Source organism: Vipera berus (assembly GCF_964194415.1).
Source record: "Vipera berus genome assembly, chromosome: 1".
Classification (NCBI taxonomy): domain Eukaryota; kingdom Metazoa; phylum Chordata; class Lepidosauria; order Squamata; family Viperidae; genus Vipera; species Vipera berus.
Window position 1 is genome coordinate 276,878,752 of NC_138202.1, and position 19,250 is coordinate 276,898,001.

The following is a 19,250-nucleotide window of genomic DNA, read 5'->3' on the forward strand; positions in this document are numbered from 1 at the left end:
TCTGCATTATTTTATTTTTTAAAAATTATACTTCACTCCCAGAGGACTCTTATTAATGATTTGCAGGAAATAATAAAGCATGCAGGCTATAATCTAATAGGGCATAATATTTAAGAATTTATGATATTTTAAAGCATATGTATCCATAGCAATAGAGAAATACTGTAAATTTACTAAATAGCAAATACTAGCTTCAAAACGATGCAATTCCATTGCTCCAAGCATGCAGTTATCAGCTATCATTTTTAAAAGAAGTTCTAGAAACTTTCCTTGTTATAATAAAACTGAATGCCTCTTGGATCAGTGGATGAATACTGATTGCACATTTTTCGAAGAGTCCGAGAAAGAGTTTTAGATCCACAAAAGAACACACCAACACGGTTGCTGCAATAAAAATCAAAATTCACAAATTATTGTTAAGAACTTTTTCCTTGACTAGAAAAAACTATACATATGTCTTTGAAGCAGGAGATTTGAGAGGGATCTGTGAATATGTGTTATGCATTATATAAGGGGTAATGCGGCTAACGAGAACATAATACTGAAATGAATGCAAACATTATCAGAAAAATAAATCACAATAATATGGCTGAAAGGGTACAGTAATATCTTTGTGTCAGTAAAATATGAAAGAGGCAACATTTAAAAACCTACAAGCAATGAGTTTCTTGTAAAAAAAAAAGCTTCCACATCTTCCTGACCCTGGAGAATATCATTGCCTACACAATACATCAGGATGTTATTATGGAAATCATGATGGTGTTATGACACGTGACACTGTGGCTTTTACACTGTCTTGACTATCAGTCAACCATCAACATGTATTACAGGACGTTTTTTGCAGTGATCCCAAATTTGTAGAAATCCTTCCCAAAAGGAAGACAGGGAAGAAACATCACATATTTATCAATGTTTAAAGGATTTGCACAGTTTAATTTCTTTTGCTCCAAGCTAGGTTTTTAAGTTTCTCAGTTGTTAGGACTGAAATAATAATAATAATAATAATAATAATAATAATAATAATAATAATAATAATAATAATAATAATAATAATAATAATAATAATAATAATAATAATAATAATAATAATAATAATAATAAAAAGTTGGAAGGGACCCTGGAGGTCATCTAGTCCAATCCTCTGCTCAGGCAGGAAATCCTATACCATTTCGGACAAATGGCTGTCCAGTCTCTTCTTAAAAACTTCCAGTGTTGGAGCATTCACAGCTTCTGGAGGCAGGTTGTTCCACTGGTTAATTGTTCTAACTGTCAGGAAGTTTCTCCTTAGTTCTAGTTTGCTTCTCTCCTTGACTAGTTTCCATCCATTGCTTCTTGTCCTGCTTTCAGGTGCTTTGGAGAATAGCTTGGCTCCCTCTTCTTTGTGGCGGCCCCTGAGATATTGGAACACTGCTATCATGTCACCCCTCACCCTTCTCTTCATTAAACTACACATACCCAATTCCAGCAACCAGCCCCCTAATTATCTTTGTTGCTCTTCTCTGTACTCTTTCTAGAGTCTCGACATCTTTTTTACTTTGTGATGACCAAAACTGGATGCAGTATTCCAAGTGTGGACAAGGCATTGTAAAGTGGTATTAATACTTCACGTGATCTTGATTCTATTCCTCTGTTAATGCAGCCTAGCACTGTGTTGGCTTTTTTTGGCAGCTGCAGCACACTGCTGGCTCATATTTAATTGATTGTCTACTAGGACTCCGAGATGCCTCTCACAGTTACTACTATTGAGCAAGGTACCCCCTATACTATACCTGTACATTTGGTTTTTCTTGCCTAAATGTAGAACCTTACTTTTTCACCATTGAATTTCATTTTGTTAGATAGCGCCCAGTGTTCAAGTCTGTCCAGATCCTAAGCATGTCTTCTGGAGTGTTGGCTATTCCTGCCAGCTTGGTGTCGTCTGCAAATTTGATGAGTTCCCCATTTACCCCTTCGTCCAAATCGTTGATGAAGATGTTGAAGAGCACTGGGCCCAGAACAGAGCCCTGGGGCACCCCACTACATACTTCCCTCCATGTAGATGCGGTTCCATTGAGGACCACACGCTGAATACGCCCAGTCAGCCAACTATGAATCCATCTGGTGGTGATTCTGTCTAACCCACATTTTTCTATCTTATCAAGTAGAAGATTGTGATCTACTTTATCAAATGCCTTACTGAAATCCAAGTAAATTAGATCCACAGCATTCCTCTGATCCACTAATTTTGTCACTTGGTCAAAGAATGCAATAAGATTTGTCTGGCATGATCTGTTTTTGACAAACCCATGTTGGCTTTTAGTAATGACTTTGTTTGCCTCTAGGTGCTCGCTGATGCATTGTTTGATTATCTTTTCCAGAATCTTCCCAGGTATTGAGGTCAGGCTGATAGGTCTGTAATTTCCTGGTTCCATTTTTTTTCCTTTTTTGAAGATGGGAACTACATCAGCTCTCTTCCAGTCCTCTGGTAGTTCCCCAGTGCTCCAGGATCTTTGAAAAATATAGTTCACATTTTCCAGTTCCTTGAGAACCGTGGGGTGTAATCCATCTGGTCCTGGTGATTTGAACTCGTCTATACTGGACAGGTGCTCACTTTCTATTTTCTTGCCTATCTTAACTTGTGTTTCTATTCTGTTTTTTATGGCACTATTTTTGATAGGTTGGTTTGTTTTTTCCCTTTGTGTAAAGACAGATGCAAAAAATGAGTTAAATAGTTCTGCTTTCTCCCCGTTGCTTGTCACCTTCTTGCCACTTTCACCCACTAATGGACCAATCATTTCCTTCACTTTTTTCTTGTTTTAGAATGTTTTTTTCTTGTGTTAGAATGATTGTTTTTAATTCTATTTTTTTTAAAAAAATTCTAATGGTATTTAGTTGATTTCACAATGTTGTCATTGGCGACACCTATGGTAAAGGTATCCACATTTATTGATCAAGCTTTGAAATGGGTATCTAAGCTAAGCTTTGGAAGTTACAAGAACACAAAATATGTGATGTCAGTTTTATCCCAGAGCAGAGGTCTCCAACCTTTCTGGGCTCACGGCCTGGAGGGAAGGAGAGCAGCTTCCAAATTGGTGCATGCAAACAGGCCCTGTATACCCACCTGGCGCTAGTGGCCCCATTCACGTTTGCACGCATGCATAAACAGGGCCGCGGGTGCTAGCATGAGTGGGGGGGGAGTGTGCACGCGTACATGCACGCACCAGCCAGCCATTTCTGCAGCCCGCTGGCCAAGAGGCCATGACCCGGTAGTAATCTGCAGCCCATAGATTGGGGACCCCAGTCCTAGAGTCAATCCCTGATTGTTAGGCTAATTATAAACATAAGTACAGACAATCCTCCCTGCAATTTGGAACCAGCAACTCAATCATTAAACAGTGGGGCATTAAGTGAGACACCACATGACTACACCGACTTATCACATCAATTCCAGCTGCAGTCACAAAGCGAATCACCATTGGTCATTAAGTGTGACATCACTTGACTGTGACTTACAACTTCCTACCAGCTTTGAGATGCTCATTGGAAGCTGGCTGGAAAGGTTGTGATGGTGTTTATGTGGCCAGCTGACACTGTGACTATCATAAATATATTCTTTCTGCGCAGCTCTCAAATTGTGATCACATTACCCTAGGGATGCCACGACAACTGCAGCTTTGATGACCTTTCGTAAGGCCTTTTCCAATGCCATCATAACATGGAATGATTGCTGAATTATGTAATGTGGTCTGCCGAAATTAATGGGTTTTACTTTTGAGCAATCACACAAGATTTGCACTAATTTTTTTCTTCGTTTTCATATCGTAAAAATAGTCTGGTTCTTTCTTCCTTTCCATGGCACTGATTTTAGTTCTTGAACAACAGATAATTGAATATTGGGGGTCTGATAAGTAATCAGAACTATTTTTCTTCCTCTTTTCTGGTTGATGAAGATAGCAGTTGTAGTGATTGCTTCAGAACTCTCTGGGAACAAAGAAGCTTTTCTAAGACTTTCCTAGCCCCAAACAACCAACAAAACCCCCTCCCCCATCCTCTGGTATTCAACTTAGACCTTTCAAGCTGAGGTGAACTAATAACATAATAGCATTGTCCTTACATCCACAGCCAATGAGATTGGGGAACAAACACATCCTTGTACATTCTAAGAAAAAAGACCTCACTGTTTATCTTTTTAATAACCATTTTCAATGAAAATTAATGTTACTTTGTCCTTTGTGTTGAACAATAATTGGATTGGGGTTTTCAATTATAGCTGGATAAATGCCAAGATGCTGAAATACTTCTAAACATTAGATTTTCTTGTTCAAAAATTAGATTTGAGTGGCATTGCCTACCCAAGATTTCTTCCTTGAAACCATTATAACACATAAATATGCTTTTAGTATAAATATCCAACTTAAATATATGAAAGAACAAATTTCCTTCCTAGCTTTCTATGCCGGGAAGAACATAGCATGGTAATATCGTCAGTAGTTGCTAACACGCCTTACCCAGGATGGTTCTCTGCTATTCGTTTGAATTCAATGTCCCAGTTTGGTCTTCCATAGTAAGTTTTCTGTCTCAGGCCAGTAATTACATCCACTTTTTTCTCGTAATGCAAGGCAATATGAGTAGCCTATATTGCAGTGGATTAAAGAGTCATTATTTTAGAATTAAGAAGAAAGAGAATATTACTACCGGACAAATGAATATGTAGATATAATGAGAAAATATCATGTATTTCCCACTCTTCAATTCCTGCCCAGTTTTTCTCCGAGGGTCCCCAAAGACTGCTCAGAGAACAGAAGGAACCAACTGAATGCTATAGAGCAGCGTTTCCCAACCTTAGCCATTTTAAGATATATGGACTTCAATTCCCAGAATACCCCAGCCAGCATGGCTGGCTGGAGTATTCTGGGAGTTGAAGTCCACACATCTTAAAATGGCTAAGGTTGGGAAATGCTGCTATAGAGAGATGATAGGGAAGGAGAGTCTCTGAAAATCGGGCTCATTCTGTCAACTTTCCAGTGATTCTGTTTCCCATCTCTCACTTCCTGCCAGTCAGCTGGATCCTCCAACTGTTAGAGGATTCTTTGAATGGGAGGGTCTTGGAGGAAAGAAAGAGCAGAGACGTCTGCTTCCATCCTTTTCTGTTAGAGGCACAGCTTAATCCATGTAAATGTTAAAACATCATCCAATATTAAGATAATTGAGTATGATGGCCCAAATGTTCTCCTAGTCAAAATGCCATTGACTGGTGGAAGCAGCATCTGATGGGAATCTGTCCAAACTCATGCTTAGGTTTCTCTAAAGGCAACTTCAAGTGTTTCCTTGTTCTCCAGCAATGGGGTTGACATTTATTTCATGTAGTCTCATCTATCAGTCCCCCAAAATAGCATGTAGGAACTGAAGTACAAGCTGTGACACCGGTACTCTAGCACCATAAAGAAAAGTTCAGTGATATCAGCAGATCGAGTGAATTGGTAGCAAGCTGAGCCTCAGGACAGAGAGGAGGGAGAAGAGAATGATAGATGATATGGGAAGAAAAAGGCTTTGGAGAGCAATCACAGATCTTGGGTACTCCTGCAGTTACTGAGACCTTTGGCATTAAACCTAGCTTTGACATTTGCTTTGGCATAGCTGGGACTCTGTGACACTGCACTGGGAACAGAGTCTTTCAAAAGACAAATGTAAGCATGATTCATTTTAAGAAAGCCATGCTTGATGCGATTAAGCCTTCATTTGATTACTGTTCCTTAGGCTGCAGTCCTAGAAAATAAGATGCAGTAACTCAGTCCCAGAAGATTTCATTTATACCTGACTTTCATCCCAGTCGGTAAGAAATATGTGATAGCTCAGAAAATAGGCTTTCCCTTTCTTAGCCATTTGTGCTTCCAGCAAGCACAGGAGATCAGCAAACCACTCAAAGGCAGATGGATCTCGGCAAATCCAATAGAAATAAACCTGTCAAGGGAAAGTAAAACAATTCAACCAAGTGCAAGCTTTCACTGGGCATCCTATATGGCTCTTAAATTATTTATTTGGAGATAAGTGGCTAATCTTATAGCCTGCTACTGTGCTCAGGTTTAAAATTTATACTTGATTTTCTAGCCAGCCCTGACAGTGCAGAGCTCTGCTGTTTAATAATGTACTCCAGCAGTCATTTGTGTATGTTTTCAATTGATACTTTGAACATCATGCTTAAGGGGATGTTCTTAATAGTTGAGCTTAAATGGCTATTGGTAATTTGACCGTGTAAGGGGATGTACAGTAGGCAGAAGTGGTGAAGCGTTTACCAAATCTTGGGTATATCATAAAATAAGAAATATATTTTTGAAATTATGCAGAGCCCTTTTCATCTATGATTTCAGAATGAATGAATGAATGAATGATGATGATGATATAATGATAATATGATGATGACCTTTGAATCAGTCATGATTCCTAGTGATTGGCTGGATAAGTCCATACAATTTTCTTGGCAGTATTTCTCTTGCTTACCATTGCTTTATTCCTAAATATGGAAAAAATGACAACCCAAAGTCACCCAGATGGTTTCAAATATAAAATAAGTCTAGAACTCTCAATCTCCCAGTTTCTAGCCCAGTACCTTTAATCATTAGATAAAACTGGCTCAATAGCAATTCTTAAATCCTGTAAAGCTAAACATTTCTGCCCCATCTCATACTGAAGCTGAGGAAGGATAATGGCTCACTTCAAGCTATCTAATAAAACAAACCTGAGAGAACATAGAAATTAGGGCTTCCCTGGATCTCATTTACTATTTTTAGTCTAAAGCTGATTCTGGTCCGGAGCCACAGTTGTCAAAGTAGACAAGTATACTAAAGGATGGAGTAAGGACAAAAGCTACATTTGTTATGTATAACAGTGCATACAGTTGAGACAATTATTCCCAATATCCATAGGGAATACATTTTTCTGTCTTCTGTCATATTAAACCTGACAATATGGTATTTGGGGACTCAGCACAATTCATGGAAATCTTGATGACAAAGGATAAAAATTAGTTGCAATAGATAGTGCTTGCAAAGGCAACACTGAAATAAGTCTACCTCTTTTACTAGTTCCAGGATGTTATGACCTCAAATATTAGCTGAAGAAGAATAGCAGGTGAGCAGAATCTAGTTGATCTCAAAAAAAGAAAAAGAAAAAAAGAAAAAGAAAAGAAAAAAGAAAAGGTCATTTCTGGTTAGAATTTGGATAGGATGTTATCAGGTAATCTCACTAAGAAGTCAACACAATCACACCTCAAAGAAAGTATGGGTGGGACTTCCGGTGGCGGCGCGGCGCCGAAGACAGCCTCCCCCGGCTGCCCACGGCTCAGCTGTTTGTTTTTTCGCCCGAAACAGCGCCGATCAGCTGTTCGGGCGAAATTGAAGCCCCCTCCTCGGGAGAAGAGGAGGGGGTGAGGCCCCTGGTAGGGGTAGAGTTCTCCGGGGCCGCCTGAGCATGGAGCTTGGGCGGCTGAAGGATTGAACTCCCCCGAAGCCTGGGTTGCTCCCAGCTGGCCGGCGTCTCTGCTCTGAACTTTTTGGAGCAGAGCCAGGCGTCTGCGAACCATCCCTGCCTGAAGAAAGGACTATGATTTAAAGGAGCAGGCAGAGCGGTACAAGTGGCAAAGGTGACGAGGATTATTTTACTATACTCTCTAGCTTGTTGGACTTTTTAAACTTTAAGTGAAAGTGCGTCATAATTGAGGACTAAAAGATGGCGGCGAAACCTCCCCCTAAAACTCTTCGGAGTGGTGGATCCTCGCCGGTGCAACAGTCATCACTACAGGCGTTGCACCCTTCTGAAGCGCTGACATCGAAGGACTTACGAGATGCTCTGGATAAACTTTTGGAATCAATCAATCAATCAATGAGTGATAAATTTGCACAGATGGAGGAGAAATTGGAGAAATTGGAGGAGAGAATGGAAGAGAGGATGGAACAGAAGCTCAGCGTGATGAAGGTAGACATTTTGTCTTCAGTGCATAAAGTGGCGGAATGTGTGGAAGAATTAGATGAAAAAATGGATGATTTGGCTCAAAGGAATGCTATATTAGAAGTAAAAGCACGGGAGAATGAAATTGCAAGAGACAAAGTGGAAAGGGAGGTAAGCCTAGCCCAATATTACCAGATGCAGTTTGCTGTCAGAATCAGAGGTTTAAAAGAGAACATTAAAGAAGATTTAAAGCAGCTGATCTCTGAGGCTCTTGAAGTGGCATTAAATCAGCCAGCATCTGAAATAAGAGCAGCTATGGATAAAGTGTTTCGGGTGAATTCATGGATTGCCAGACAGAGAAAGTTGCCTAGAGATGTGGTGGTTTATTTTGCAAAAAGAGAGATTAGAGATCAAGTTATACAAGCTGCCTATGATGCTAAAGTGGTGATTGCTGAACAAGAAGTCTTGGTTTTAAAAGAAATTCCTCCAAGGATTTTAAGGGGAAGGAAGGACTATACATTTCTCGTGCATGAGCTTAAGCAAAGAGATATAAGGTTCAGATGGGAGATTCCAGATGGGCTGATGGTGATGCATGAAGGTAAAAGGTATCGGCTGATTACTGTAAAGCAAGCGCGTGATTTCTACAATAATGTCTTAAAAGCAACCCCATTAACACTTCTGGAAGCTGGAAAGGGATCTGGAGAAGGAGAACATCAAGAGGATGAAACAGAGGAAAGTGGTGCTGGAGGAGATCAAGCTACAACTTCTTTGGATGATCCTAGAGAGCAAAGAGTAACGCGTGCTGCTTTAAAACGAGCAAAGAAAATAAAAGAACAAGATCAGCAAAAGTCTTCAGATTCTTCACAACGTACATATAGTCAAGCTGTGGGAGGAGCACGGCCTAAAGAAGTTAGTCCTATCAAAGCTGTGGTCCAAGAGCTTTTGGAGGATATGCATGGCAACTAAATTTCTAACCTGGAATGTTAATGGACTAAATTCACCGCAGAAGAGAAAGAAAGTTTTTCAATATTTAAAACAATTTAAGATAGATGTTATATGTTTGCAAGAAACGCATATTAGAGTTTTGGATCAAAAGCATTTATTGAACTCGAGACTGGGTACGCAATTTGTTGCCTCTGCAGAGAATAAGAAAAATGGAGTGGTTGTTTATGTTAAAAGTGCCTTAACAGCAGACTTAATTGAAGCAGATAAGCATGGAAGATATGTTATGATTGAGCTGTTGTTAGAAGGTAAAAAGACGCTTCTAGTTGGATTATATGCACCTAACCAACAACAAGCTGATTTTTTTAGCTTACTCCACACAAAGCTTACCCAGTTGGATTATAAATCTTTTATTTTTATGGGAGACTGGAATGGTGTTTTGGATGTACAGTTGGACAAGGCTGGAGCTTTTAAGCGCATTCCAAGTCATGCTAGACTGCCTAAATCTTTTTTTGAAATGAAGGATGACCTGGAATTGCGAGATATTTGGCGTGAGAGACACTTGCAGGAGAAGGATTATACTTTTTATTCTGACAGACACCAATCTTTTTCGAGGATTGATTTTATTTTGTTGACTAATGATTTTTTTTTGAGAACTAAAAAGGTGAAGATTTGTGCAAGAACTATTTCTGACCACAGTCCAGTTTGGTTGGAGATTGATAAGGAGAAAAGAGACAGGCGCTCGTGGCGCGTAAATGAGAATTTGTTTAGAAATCAGAGAAATGTGGAAGAATGCAAACAGCGGATGAAGGATTTTTTTGAGATTAATATGAATAAGGGTACCTCTATGGACATGGTTTGGGATGCTAGCAAGGCCTATATGAGAGGGGTGTTGATATATATGAATAATAGATATAGACGTGCAGTGGAAACTAGAAGGAAAGAACTGGAGAATGAAATAAAGGAAAAAGAAAAGGCTTTGATTTTGAACCCAGAGGATGTGAAGATCAAGGAGGCTATTAGACTGCTAAGAGGACAATTTGATAAATTAATGGCAGATCAAGTGGCAACCAATCTGCGGTTTGCTAGGCACAATACTTTTTGCAACGCTAATAAACCAGGCAGATGGTTAGCTTATAGACTGAGGAAAAAACAAAGGGCCTCTAATATAGATAAGATTGAGTATAAAGGAAGGGTTGTGTTTCAACAGAATCTTATTAAGGATGCTTTTGTGGATTTTTATTCGAAATTATATACTAAAGAGGAAATTAATGTAAAAGATATTGATATATACTTGGAGAATGCTAGCATCCCGGTTCTTACGCAAGTACAAAAAGAGGGGATTAATCAACTGATTACAGAAGAAGAAATTCTTACAGCAATTAAGGAGCTGAAGGTGGATAAAGCGCCAGGCACGGATGGCTTGACTGCGGCCTATTATAAAAATTTACAATTTGAGATGATAAAGCCGTTAAAGGAACTGTTTCAGACAATTCAGAGGGGGGGAAAGGTGCCACCGTCTTGGAGAACAGCTTTTATCTCTTTGATTCCGAAGGAAGACCAGGATGCTACTCAAGTTAAAAACTACAGACCGATATCGCTTTTAAATACAGATTATAAGATATTTGCTAAGGTTTTGGCTAATAGACTGATGAGGGTTCTGCAACAGGTGATTCATGGGGATCAAACGGGGTTTATTAGTGGCAGGCAAATGAAAAATAATGTGAGACATATAGTTGATGTGTTAGAGTTTTTGGAGAGGCACAACCAGATCTCTGCAGCGCTAATTTTTTTAGATGCTGAAAAGGCCTTTGATCAATTGAATTGGCAATTTTTGTTGAAAGTTTTAGATAAAATGGATTTGGGGGAAAATTTTTTACAGCCGATTAGGGCATTATATCAAAAACAAACTGCCCGAATCATAGTTAACAATAGCCTGACAGTAGCATGTAATATTGAGAAGGGCACAAGGCAAGGGTGTCCGTTATCGCCCTTGTTATTTGTGTTAACATTAGATATACTATTGGTTAAGATTCGGAACTCAGAAAAAATTAAAGGGATAAAAGTTGGAGATCAGGACTATAGATTGAGAGCATTTGCAGATGATCTGGTTGTTACAGTGACCCAGCCAGAGAACTCTGTTGTGGACCTGATGGAGATAATAACACAATATGGGAAGGTTTCTGGATTTAAAGTAAATACACAGAAAACTAAAATTTTGGCTAGAAATATGACAGTTTCACAGAAGGCTCTCTTAGAAGGATTAACTGGATTTGAGATTGTTAAAAGGGTTAAATATCTGGGGGTGATTTTGTCGCCCTCTAATACAAAGCTATATAAAAATAATTATGAAAAACTATGGGGGAAAATTCAAAAGGAATTGGAGAGTTGGCAAAAATTGCAATTGTCTTTGCTGGGACGGATTGCAGCAGTGAAAATGAATGTACTGCCCAAATTTTTATTTTTGTTTCAAATGATACCGATTCTTAAGAAAGATTCTAATCTGGAGGAATGGCAGCGAGGTATCAATAAATTTGTGTGGGCAGGGAAAAAGCCACGAGTTAAACTTAAGATTATGCAGGATACTCGTGAGAGAGGTGGCCTTAAATTGCCTAATCTTAAATTATATTATGAAGCTGCTGCATTAGTAGGAATAAGCGATTGGATTAATTTGACGCAATTGAGGTTATTAAATCTTGAGGGCCATGATTTGTTGTTTGGCTGGCATGCATATTTGTTGTATGATAAGAAGGTAGATACTGTGTTTAGGATGCATATTTTAAGACAGGCATTGCTGAGAGTTTGGAAGAAGTATAGACATAAGCTAAGCAGCAAGATACCATTGTGGGCAATTCCAAAACACGCAATAGAAAATATACATGCTGGTTTCAAACATGATGTGACTACGTACAAGGAAATTTTAAGCCTGGAAAGGAATGTTTGGTGTTTGAAATCATATAGCCTCTTGCGAGAAGAGAAGGTTGTTCAATCTTGGTTTCAATATATTCAATTACAGGCCAGGTGGAAAGAAGACCAGAAAAATGGATTTACAATGACTGATGGAAATTTGATAAAGCAGATTAGAAATCAGGGGTCAGCACATATTAAACGGATATATCTTGCATTGATAGAGATTGACTCGGAAACAGAGCTTGTTAAGGATTGTATGATAAAATGGGCCCAAAATATCCAGGAAGTTATTACAATGGACACGTGGGAAAAGATTTGGGTGAGGAACGTAAAATTTACTCAAGCTCAAAATTTAAGAGAGAACTTTTACAAAATGTTTTATAGATGGCATCTAGATCCTAAAAAGCTTGCAAGTATGTATCCGAATTACCAGCCTAAGTGTTGGAGGTGTGGTGATGAAGATGCAACGTATTTTCACATATGGTGGACATGTAAGAAGGTTAAGGCTTTTTGGATAAAAGTCTGGTGGAATATGCAGAAGATTTTTAAACAGAGGATAAAGTTTTGTCCGCAACTTTTTTTGTTGGGAATAATTGCAGACGCTACAGTTGTGGACACCAAGCTGATGTTGAACTTAATTACGGCGGCAAGACTTTTGATAGGCCAATATTGGAAGAAAGAGGAACTGCCGACCATAGAAGAGTGGACTTTAAAGGTTTCCGACCTGGCAGAGATGGCGAAGATTTCGGCTTATTTGAAAGATCATTCGCAAGAACGCTATATTAGGGAATGGAGTAAATGGATTGAGTTTATCCAGAACAAGTATAGGGTTAAGAAGTTTTATGTAGCATTCGAATAAGTCTTCTTTCGTTTTTTTTTGTTTTTTTTTATTCTAGTTTTTTATATATATTTAATATTGTTAAGGTGTGTCTTATCCTATATAAGCTAGAGAGTGATGGATTTTAGAATTTATAGTTGTTAGTATATGGTTGCTTATGGTTGTCTTTTTATATATATATACCTTGTATTTAGCTCTGGGAAGTCGGGGGGGGAGGGGGGGGTGGAGGGAGAGGGGGAGGGAGGTTGGGGGGAGGTAGGGGGGGAGCAGGGAGGGGGAAGGGGGGTTTCTTAAGGGAAAACTGTATTTTAAAACTTTTCAAAGAAAGTATGGGTGGATAACTTCTGTACTGTTATTAATAAAACAGTAAGACACATTGATTCATCACCAGTAGTTAAGCTCAACTGGAAAGAGACTTTTAACAGGACGTGTAACTAGGTAAAGCCTAAGTGGAGCAGGTTTTTGACTAAATTACCTCACCTGCAAAAAGTTTACAGTTATAGATGGAATTCATCACCACAATGTGACTTACCTTTTCCACACTGAGTTCTGTATTTGGATTACAGTTCTTATACCAAATAGACTTCAGAATGGAAGCGAAAGGAGTGACTCCAATTCCCGCCGCAATGCACACACTAACTGGATACTGAAAGACATCAGTGACTGCAGCTCCCAAAGGCCCATCCACAGCAAGTCTGCAATGACATCCCATCTAATACTTACAAAATGTGGTAACTTTCAACATTTTCTCTGAGTTGGTATTAGAGACTACAGGTAGTTACAACTAAATGTACAACCATTCGTTTAGTAACTGTTTGAAGTTACAATGGTCAAAATTTGGACACTTGGCGAACGGTCATGTATTTATGATGTTTGCGGTGTCCCAAAATCATGTAAATCACCTTTTGTCATCTTCTGTCAAGTAAAATCAAGGAGGAAAGCCAGATTCACTTAACAATGTTACTAACTTAACAACTGTGGTGACTCACTTAAGAACTGTGGCAAGAAAGGTCCAAAAAATGGGGCAAAATTCCCTTAACTGTCTTGCTTAACAACGGAGATTTTGGGCTCAGTTGTGTTTGTATGTTTAGGACTACTTGTACAATCACTTTGGTTTTTATGTTGTAGGTGCAGTGGACTGTTGTTATATCTGCCCCCTGAGATGGCTGTCCCACTCTGTCTCTAATGTTAAGGCCATCTGATGTGACAATGGCACTAGGCTTTAGGATCCAGGATTAGGGAAACACAATAGCTCTGCCTCTACTCTGTTGATCTCTTCCAGATGTCCAAAAAGGAATTAAAATTGTGCTCACATGGAGAAATGTATTTGTCATCAAGAGAACATGACTGTAGCTTTTCTTCAGACCTCACATCTGAAAACATGGAAGTAAGAGAAAAGAAATGCTAAAAAGAGGGCTGCAGTAAACACAATCCATTGTTTCTTCACTAAGCCTCATTTTAATCATCAGCTATATGGCTCTTTCACAAGTTACAGGTCATATAGTCCTTGTATAGCAACCAGTACTGGGACAGGTAATATAGTCCTTGTAGAGCAACCAGTATTGGGACTAGCAACTCGGTTGTTAAGCAAAGTGACTGCTCAGTGAAATTGTCACTATGCTTAAGATCTTACTGCAGCTTTCCTTTTCTTTACTGACCTGTGAAGGTTGTAAATGTGGGGATTGGTCATAAAGTTACTTTTTCATCACTATTGTAATTGTAAACAAGGCAGTCATTAAATGAGACTTCCTATATTTTGGAGACTGAATCTCTTACTTACTCAGTGGATTAAAAATAATATCACTAATGTGACATGAATTAACCGGATTTGGGCTTAATTCCTTTGGATCCTACCTGAAGCAAATCTTGGATTAAAAGGCAGATTCATCAATTAGGGTAATATTAGCTAACCTGACTTGTATTTCTCTAGGAATTTAGTCCAGCATCTCTACAACTTTTCCTACCAAAGCTTTGAAAAGGGGATATGCGGGCTGGGACTTGGGGCTTTTTCATGCAAACAGGCATCCTTTTCATGCAAGCTAAAAGCAATTGTATGGAAACATTTCCAGATAATGCTGAATCAGGATCCAAAGGAGACCTATTAATCCACAACCCACAAAGATTCTCCCCCCCCCAAGTTCTCTGCTAATTCATAAGAGTTAGGAAAGAGAAACTGTGCTGTGGCAAAATTGGAAAATCTATTGCCATAGAATTCTTTGGCGCTCAGCGCCAAAGAATTGAGGCCTTTGAACTATGGTGCTGGAGAAGACTCCTGCGAGTCCCTTGGACTGCAAGGCGATCAAACCGGTCAGTCCTAGAGGAGATCAACCCTGACTGCTCTTTAGAAGGCCAGATCCTGAAGCTAAAACTCAAATACTTTGGCCACCTAATGAGAAGGAAGGACTCACTGGAGAAGAGCCTCATGCTGGGAAAGATTGAGGGCAAGAGAAGAAGGGGACGACAGAGAATGAGGTGGCTGGATGGAGTCACTGAAGCAGTAGGTGTGAGCTAAATGGACTCCAGCAGATGGTAGAGGACAGGAAGGCCTGGAGGAACGTTGTCCATAGGGTCGCGATGGGTCGGACATGACTTCGCATCTAACAACAACAATTGCCATAGAATAATAGACTATGCAGAACAGTGTTGTTTTAATATTAGGGCATTGCATATTGAGATAAATATTCTTTTCAGATAAAATCTCTCCCTCCCCACTCAACATAATAACAAGCTTTGGAGTAAATCTTAAGAGAATTTGTGGTTTCTGAAACTGATAGCTTTTTTTTTTATCAGACTTATTTCCTCTTTCAGAGTGTTGTGGAAGTGCCTGATTCAATAGGAAAATGAAGTAGAAGGGTCAGAAGAAGAAATTTAGAGTTTAATAAAATCTGACCCAAAGATTTTGGACATGCAGCCTTAAGCAAATTCTTAATGCTTCCCCTTAAAAAATGTGATACTTCAAGATGCTTACTTTGGGCTGAATCAGACTTATGTCAAATTACACGTGAAGTCTTTTTTAAGTAGTGCCATTTAAATAGTCTTCTATTATCTATTTTTCCTACTAGTAACATAGTAGATTGGTCAACATTTGCAGTTAACATTTGATCTCGGCATCTTCAGATAATCAAAGATGAACAGCCAAGCCAGTAACACTGCAAAGAAGTTCCAGACCTTGGCAGTTTCCAGGGTTCCTTATATGTTTCTTTGTAGGCTCCAAAGGCCTTGAAAATGGCTTCTGTCCAGTTCCCAACTGATCGTATGTGCACGCTAAAGAAGTCATCTTCAGGAGCTGAAGTGAGGGTGAAAGGATGCCACTCTAGCTGGGAGATTGCAGGGCACTGGAGGAAGATGTACTGCCCAGGCTCCATTTTAAAGGCACGCTTCTTCAGCTGAAGCTCTAAGACCCCAGAAGAGTGAGACACCACCTAAGCAAAATGGCAACCATCATAATTTTAATTATTCCATTTGTCAGCAGGGATTACAGGAAGAGGCAGATAAACTGGTGAAGGGTCATAAGACTTGAAGGACAGTCATTAGGCTATTTTTTTTTCCTTCAACCTTGTCTGACAAGAACATTTATTCACATTTTGCATTGTACTTTATAAACAATAATCATGACATGGAAAAGCACTCATGAATCAGATTATTGAGTGAAAAAAGTAGAAGTTGCCCTGCAAAAGTATTCCTGCCTTTATCTTCATTTGATGGGGCCACCAGATTGGAGTCACCGTAATTCAGACATTTATTAAAGAGTAACAAAGACATTCAGAGTATTCTAAACATTTCCCACATTTTAGTTATTCTGTTCATTGGCGGGTGTAATAGTGGGCATTTGGAATTCTCCAACCCAGATTTGATAACCCAGCCCTTTTATCACTGAAAGCATTATTGCCAGAACCAGTAGATTTTTTCTAGTACAACGTTTCTCAACCTTGGTAACTTTAAGAGGTGTGGACTGGTTGGGGAATTCTGGGAGCTGAAGTCAACACCTCTTCTCTTAAAGGTTGAGAAACACTGATCTAGCAGATTTCATCTAGGACAGGGGTCTTCAAACTTGGCAACTTTAAGACTTGTGGACTTCAACTCCCAGTGAGGAATTCTGTGAGTTGAAGTCCACAAGTCTTAAAGTTGCCAAGTCTGAAGGCCTCTGATCTAGGATTTTAATCACAGGGAACATTTAGCTTAGCTATAATTTGATTGACACCTATCAATGGGAGGAATACTATTAATGATCTGCAAGCATGATTGTAAGAATGGAGCAATTCATCTGAAATAAAATATATGTCTTTGTGAATCTCATAAGGTTGACTCAGCCTTCCATCCTTCCGAGGTAGGTAAAATGAGGACCCAGATTGTTGGGGGCAATTAAGCTGACTTTGTAATAATGCCGCTTGGGTGTGTGTGTGAAAGCCCTAATAAGCAGGCATATACATAGAATGAAGGCTACTGCTAAGCTTGTAAGCCGCCCTGAGTCTTCGGAGAAGGGCGGGATATAAATGGAATTAAAATAAAAATAAAAAATAAAAATAACCTCCTACATAAGGGAATATGACTGATTCCTGTGCCTGTTTGCACATTTTCAATATTTTGGAATATTCCTTGTTCTGATCAACTGCTGGAGTTAACTCTAGTCAGTTATGAATACCAGTGAGTTGCATTTTACAAAGTAAGAAGACTTATTTGACCTTAAATGTGAAAACATCTAGCTATATCATATTTCAGGGTCCATAGTTCTTTATAGTCAGCTGCAAAAACCACCAATTAAACACAATAATATTATGAAGAGAATAACAAAATATTCATGAATATAGTAAAATAACATAAATATGTGAATAAGATATAGAATGTCCACACCAAAATGTATAACAAAATATAGCATGAACACACACCTTTGTAACGACAACCTCTTGCTGAGATCTCCATAATCTAATCGTTCTTTCACAGATGTGCAGTATTACAGGACCCAGGGCCCACTTCCAAGCCTGTTGGGAATTGTATTATAAGAATGCTGTGGTTAAAAAGGTAGAAACATTATTCCAAGCTATCTTTATCTAGTGTGGTGTTTCTCAAACTTGGCAACTTCAGAAAACATGGACCAACTCCCAGAATTTCCCAGCCAGCATGTCCAAACATCTTAAAGTTGCAAAGTTTGAGAAACACTGATCTAAGAGATCTATGTAAAACTATATGCATCTCCATGGAGGTAAGGGGGTCAGGATACTAAGTGTATGTCACAATGTACTATTTCATAAATAGTTTACTTTTTTTGCTTCAATGCATTGCCAGATTGGGATCCCATACATGCAGGTATACCTGTTCACATAACCCCTTTTCTCTTTTTGCCATACCCAGTTACACTTTATCTTTAAGAGCTGTGGTGGTGCAATGGTTAGAATGCAACATTGCAGGCTAATTCTGCTGACTGCCGACTGCCAGCAATTCAATAGTTTTGAGTCTCATTGGCTCAAGGTTGACTCAGCCTTCCATCCTTCCGAGGTTGGTAAAATGAGGACCTGGATTGTTAGGGGCAATATGCTGACTCTGTGAACCAATTAGAGAGGGCTGTAAAGCACTGTGAAGTGGTAGATAAGTCTATGTGCTATTGCTATTGCTATCTCTGTCTCTACCTGTGAATCAATGCAAAATACAGTTGTTTTTTTAACCAGAAGTTAAAACTCTGATCTTATTCACAGATAAGTGAGGGATTAGGAGGCAGATGGGAAAAGGATTCTTGGTCCTAATAGCAATAGGAAATGGGCTCTGCTTTAGCAAAGAGCCTTAACAGCTATTATAATATATTCCTTTTTGTTTGGTTATTTAAAACCTATATTCTCCATGAGTTCTATTCAACCTACATATGCATTTCTGAAATTGGCATAACCAGTTTAAGAAAGGAAAACTGCTTTTTCCCCTCTCTCTGCTTCTACTGAAAAATCAGCAGAGTTTTCTGGTATAATTCATCATCGGTCAGAAATTGACCCAAGAAAGTACTGTTATGCTGAAATAATCTATTTTTATTTAATTGATTAGACTGTTTTATTGTCAGCGATTACATTCAGCTGATCTATGACATTAAGTTGCTTAGATCTCCAGATATGGCAGCTTCATGGTTACATATACTGATCATCCTATTGATCAAAGCTACTTAGCTGAGTATATATATCAGCTGGTAATTCTGTTCAGTTCAAAGTACAACAGCTTTAGATAATTAAATATAATAGAATGTGCAGGATTTTTTTAAAAGATTTTTTTAGATGTGCAAGCATGCCTATTCATTTTAAGCATTTCCTATTAATATTTGGAAAAAGGCTTATGGTAGCATTTTTAGATTGCAAAGAATATAGAAAATCTAATTTCTCCAAATTGCAATCCAATTACACCAAAGAAAATAGATTTAAATTTCCTTTTAATGTATATATGAACAGAAATAAATATAATACTGTACAATACATCTGAACCCTAAACAGAATTATTCTAGTATGTATTAAAAATGAAACAAAACTAGATTAATCATTTATAAACTGCCATTATTTACTCATTTTTCTATTCCTTTATAATTCAGATTTTTCTACTCAGATTAAAAAAATTAAGGGATTACTTTTCACATCTATATTTTTATTATGAATATTAATAGTATTAA

At 38.6% G+C, this 19,250-nt stretch overlaps 1 protein-coding gene across 1 annotated transcript in view; it reads right to left on the reverse strand.

The window, feature by feature from the left end:
• Positions 1-257: 257 nt before the first annotated feature.
• The window catches only part of NOX3 (NADPH oxidase 3), a gene marked incomplete at both ends in the record, with an annotated part of 32,991 nt that continues 13,998 nt past the window's right edge, over positions 258-19,250 (reverse strand). Inside the window, 6 exons of the mRNA XM_081314278.1 lie at positions 258-384; positions 4,488-4,612; positions 5,794-5,940; positions 13,146-13,308; positions 15,782-16,035; positions 17,500-17,592. Of these exons, the coding sequence (XP_081170404.1) occupies positions 258-384; positions 4,488-4,612; positions 5,794-5,940; positions 13,146-13,308; positions 15,782-16,035; positions 17,500-17,592 (909 nt within the window). The remainder of the gene's footprint in view (positions 385-4,487; positions 4,613-5,793; positions 5,941-13,145; positions 13,309-15,781; positions 16,036-17,499; positions 17,593-19,250) is intronic.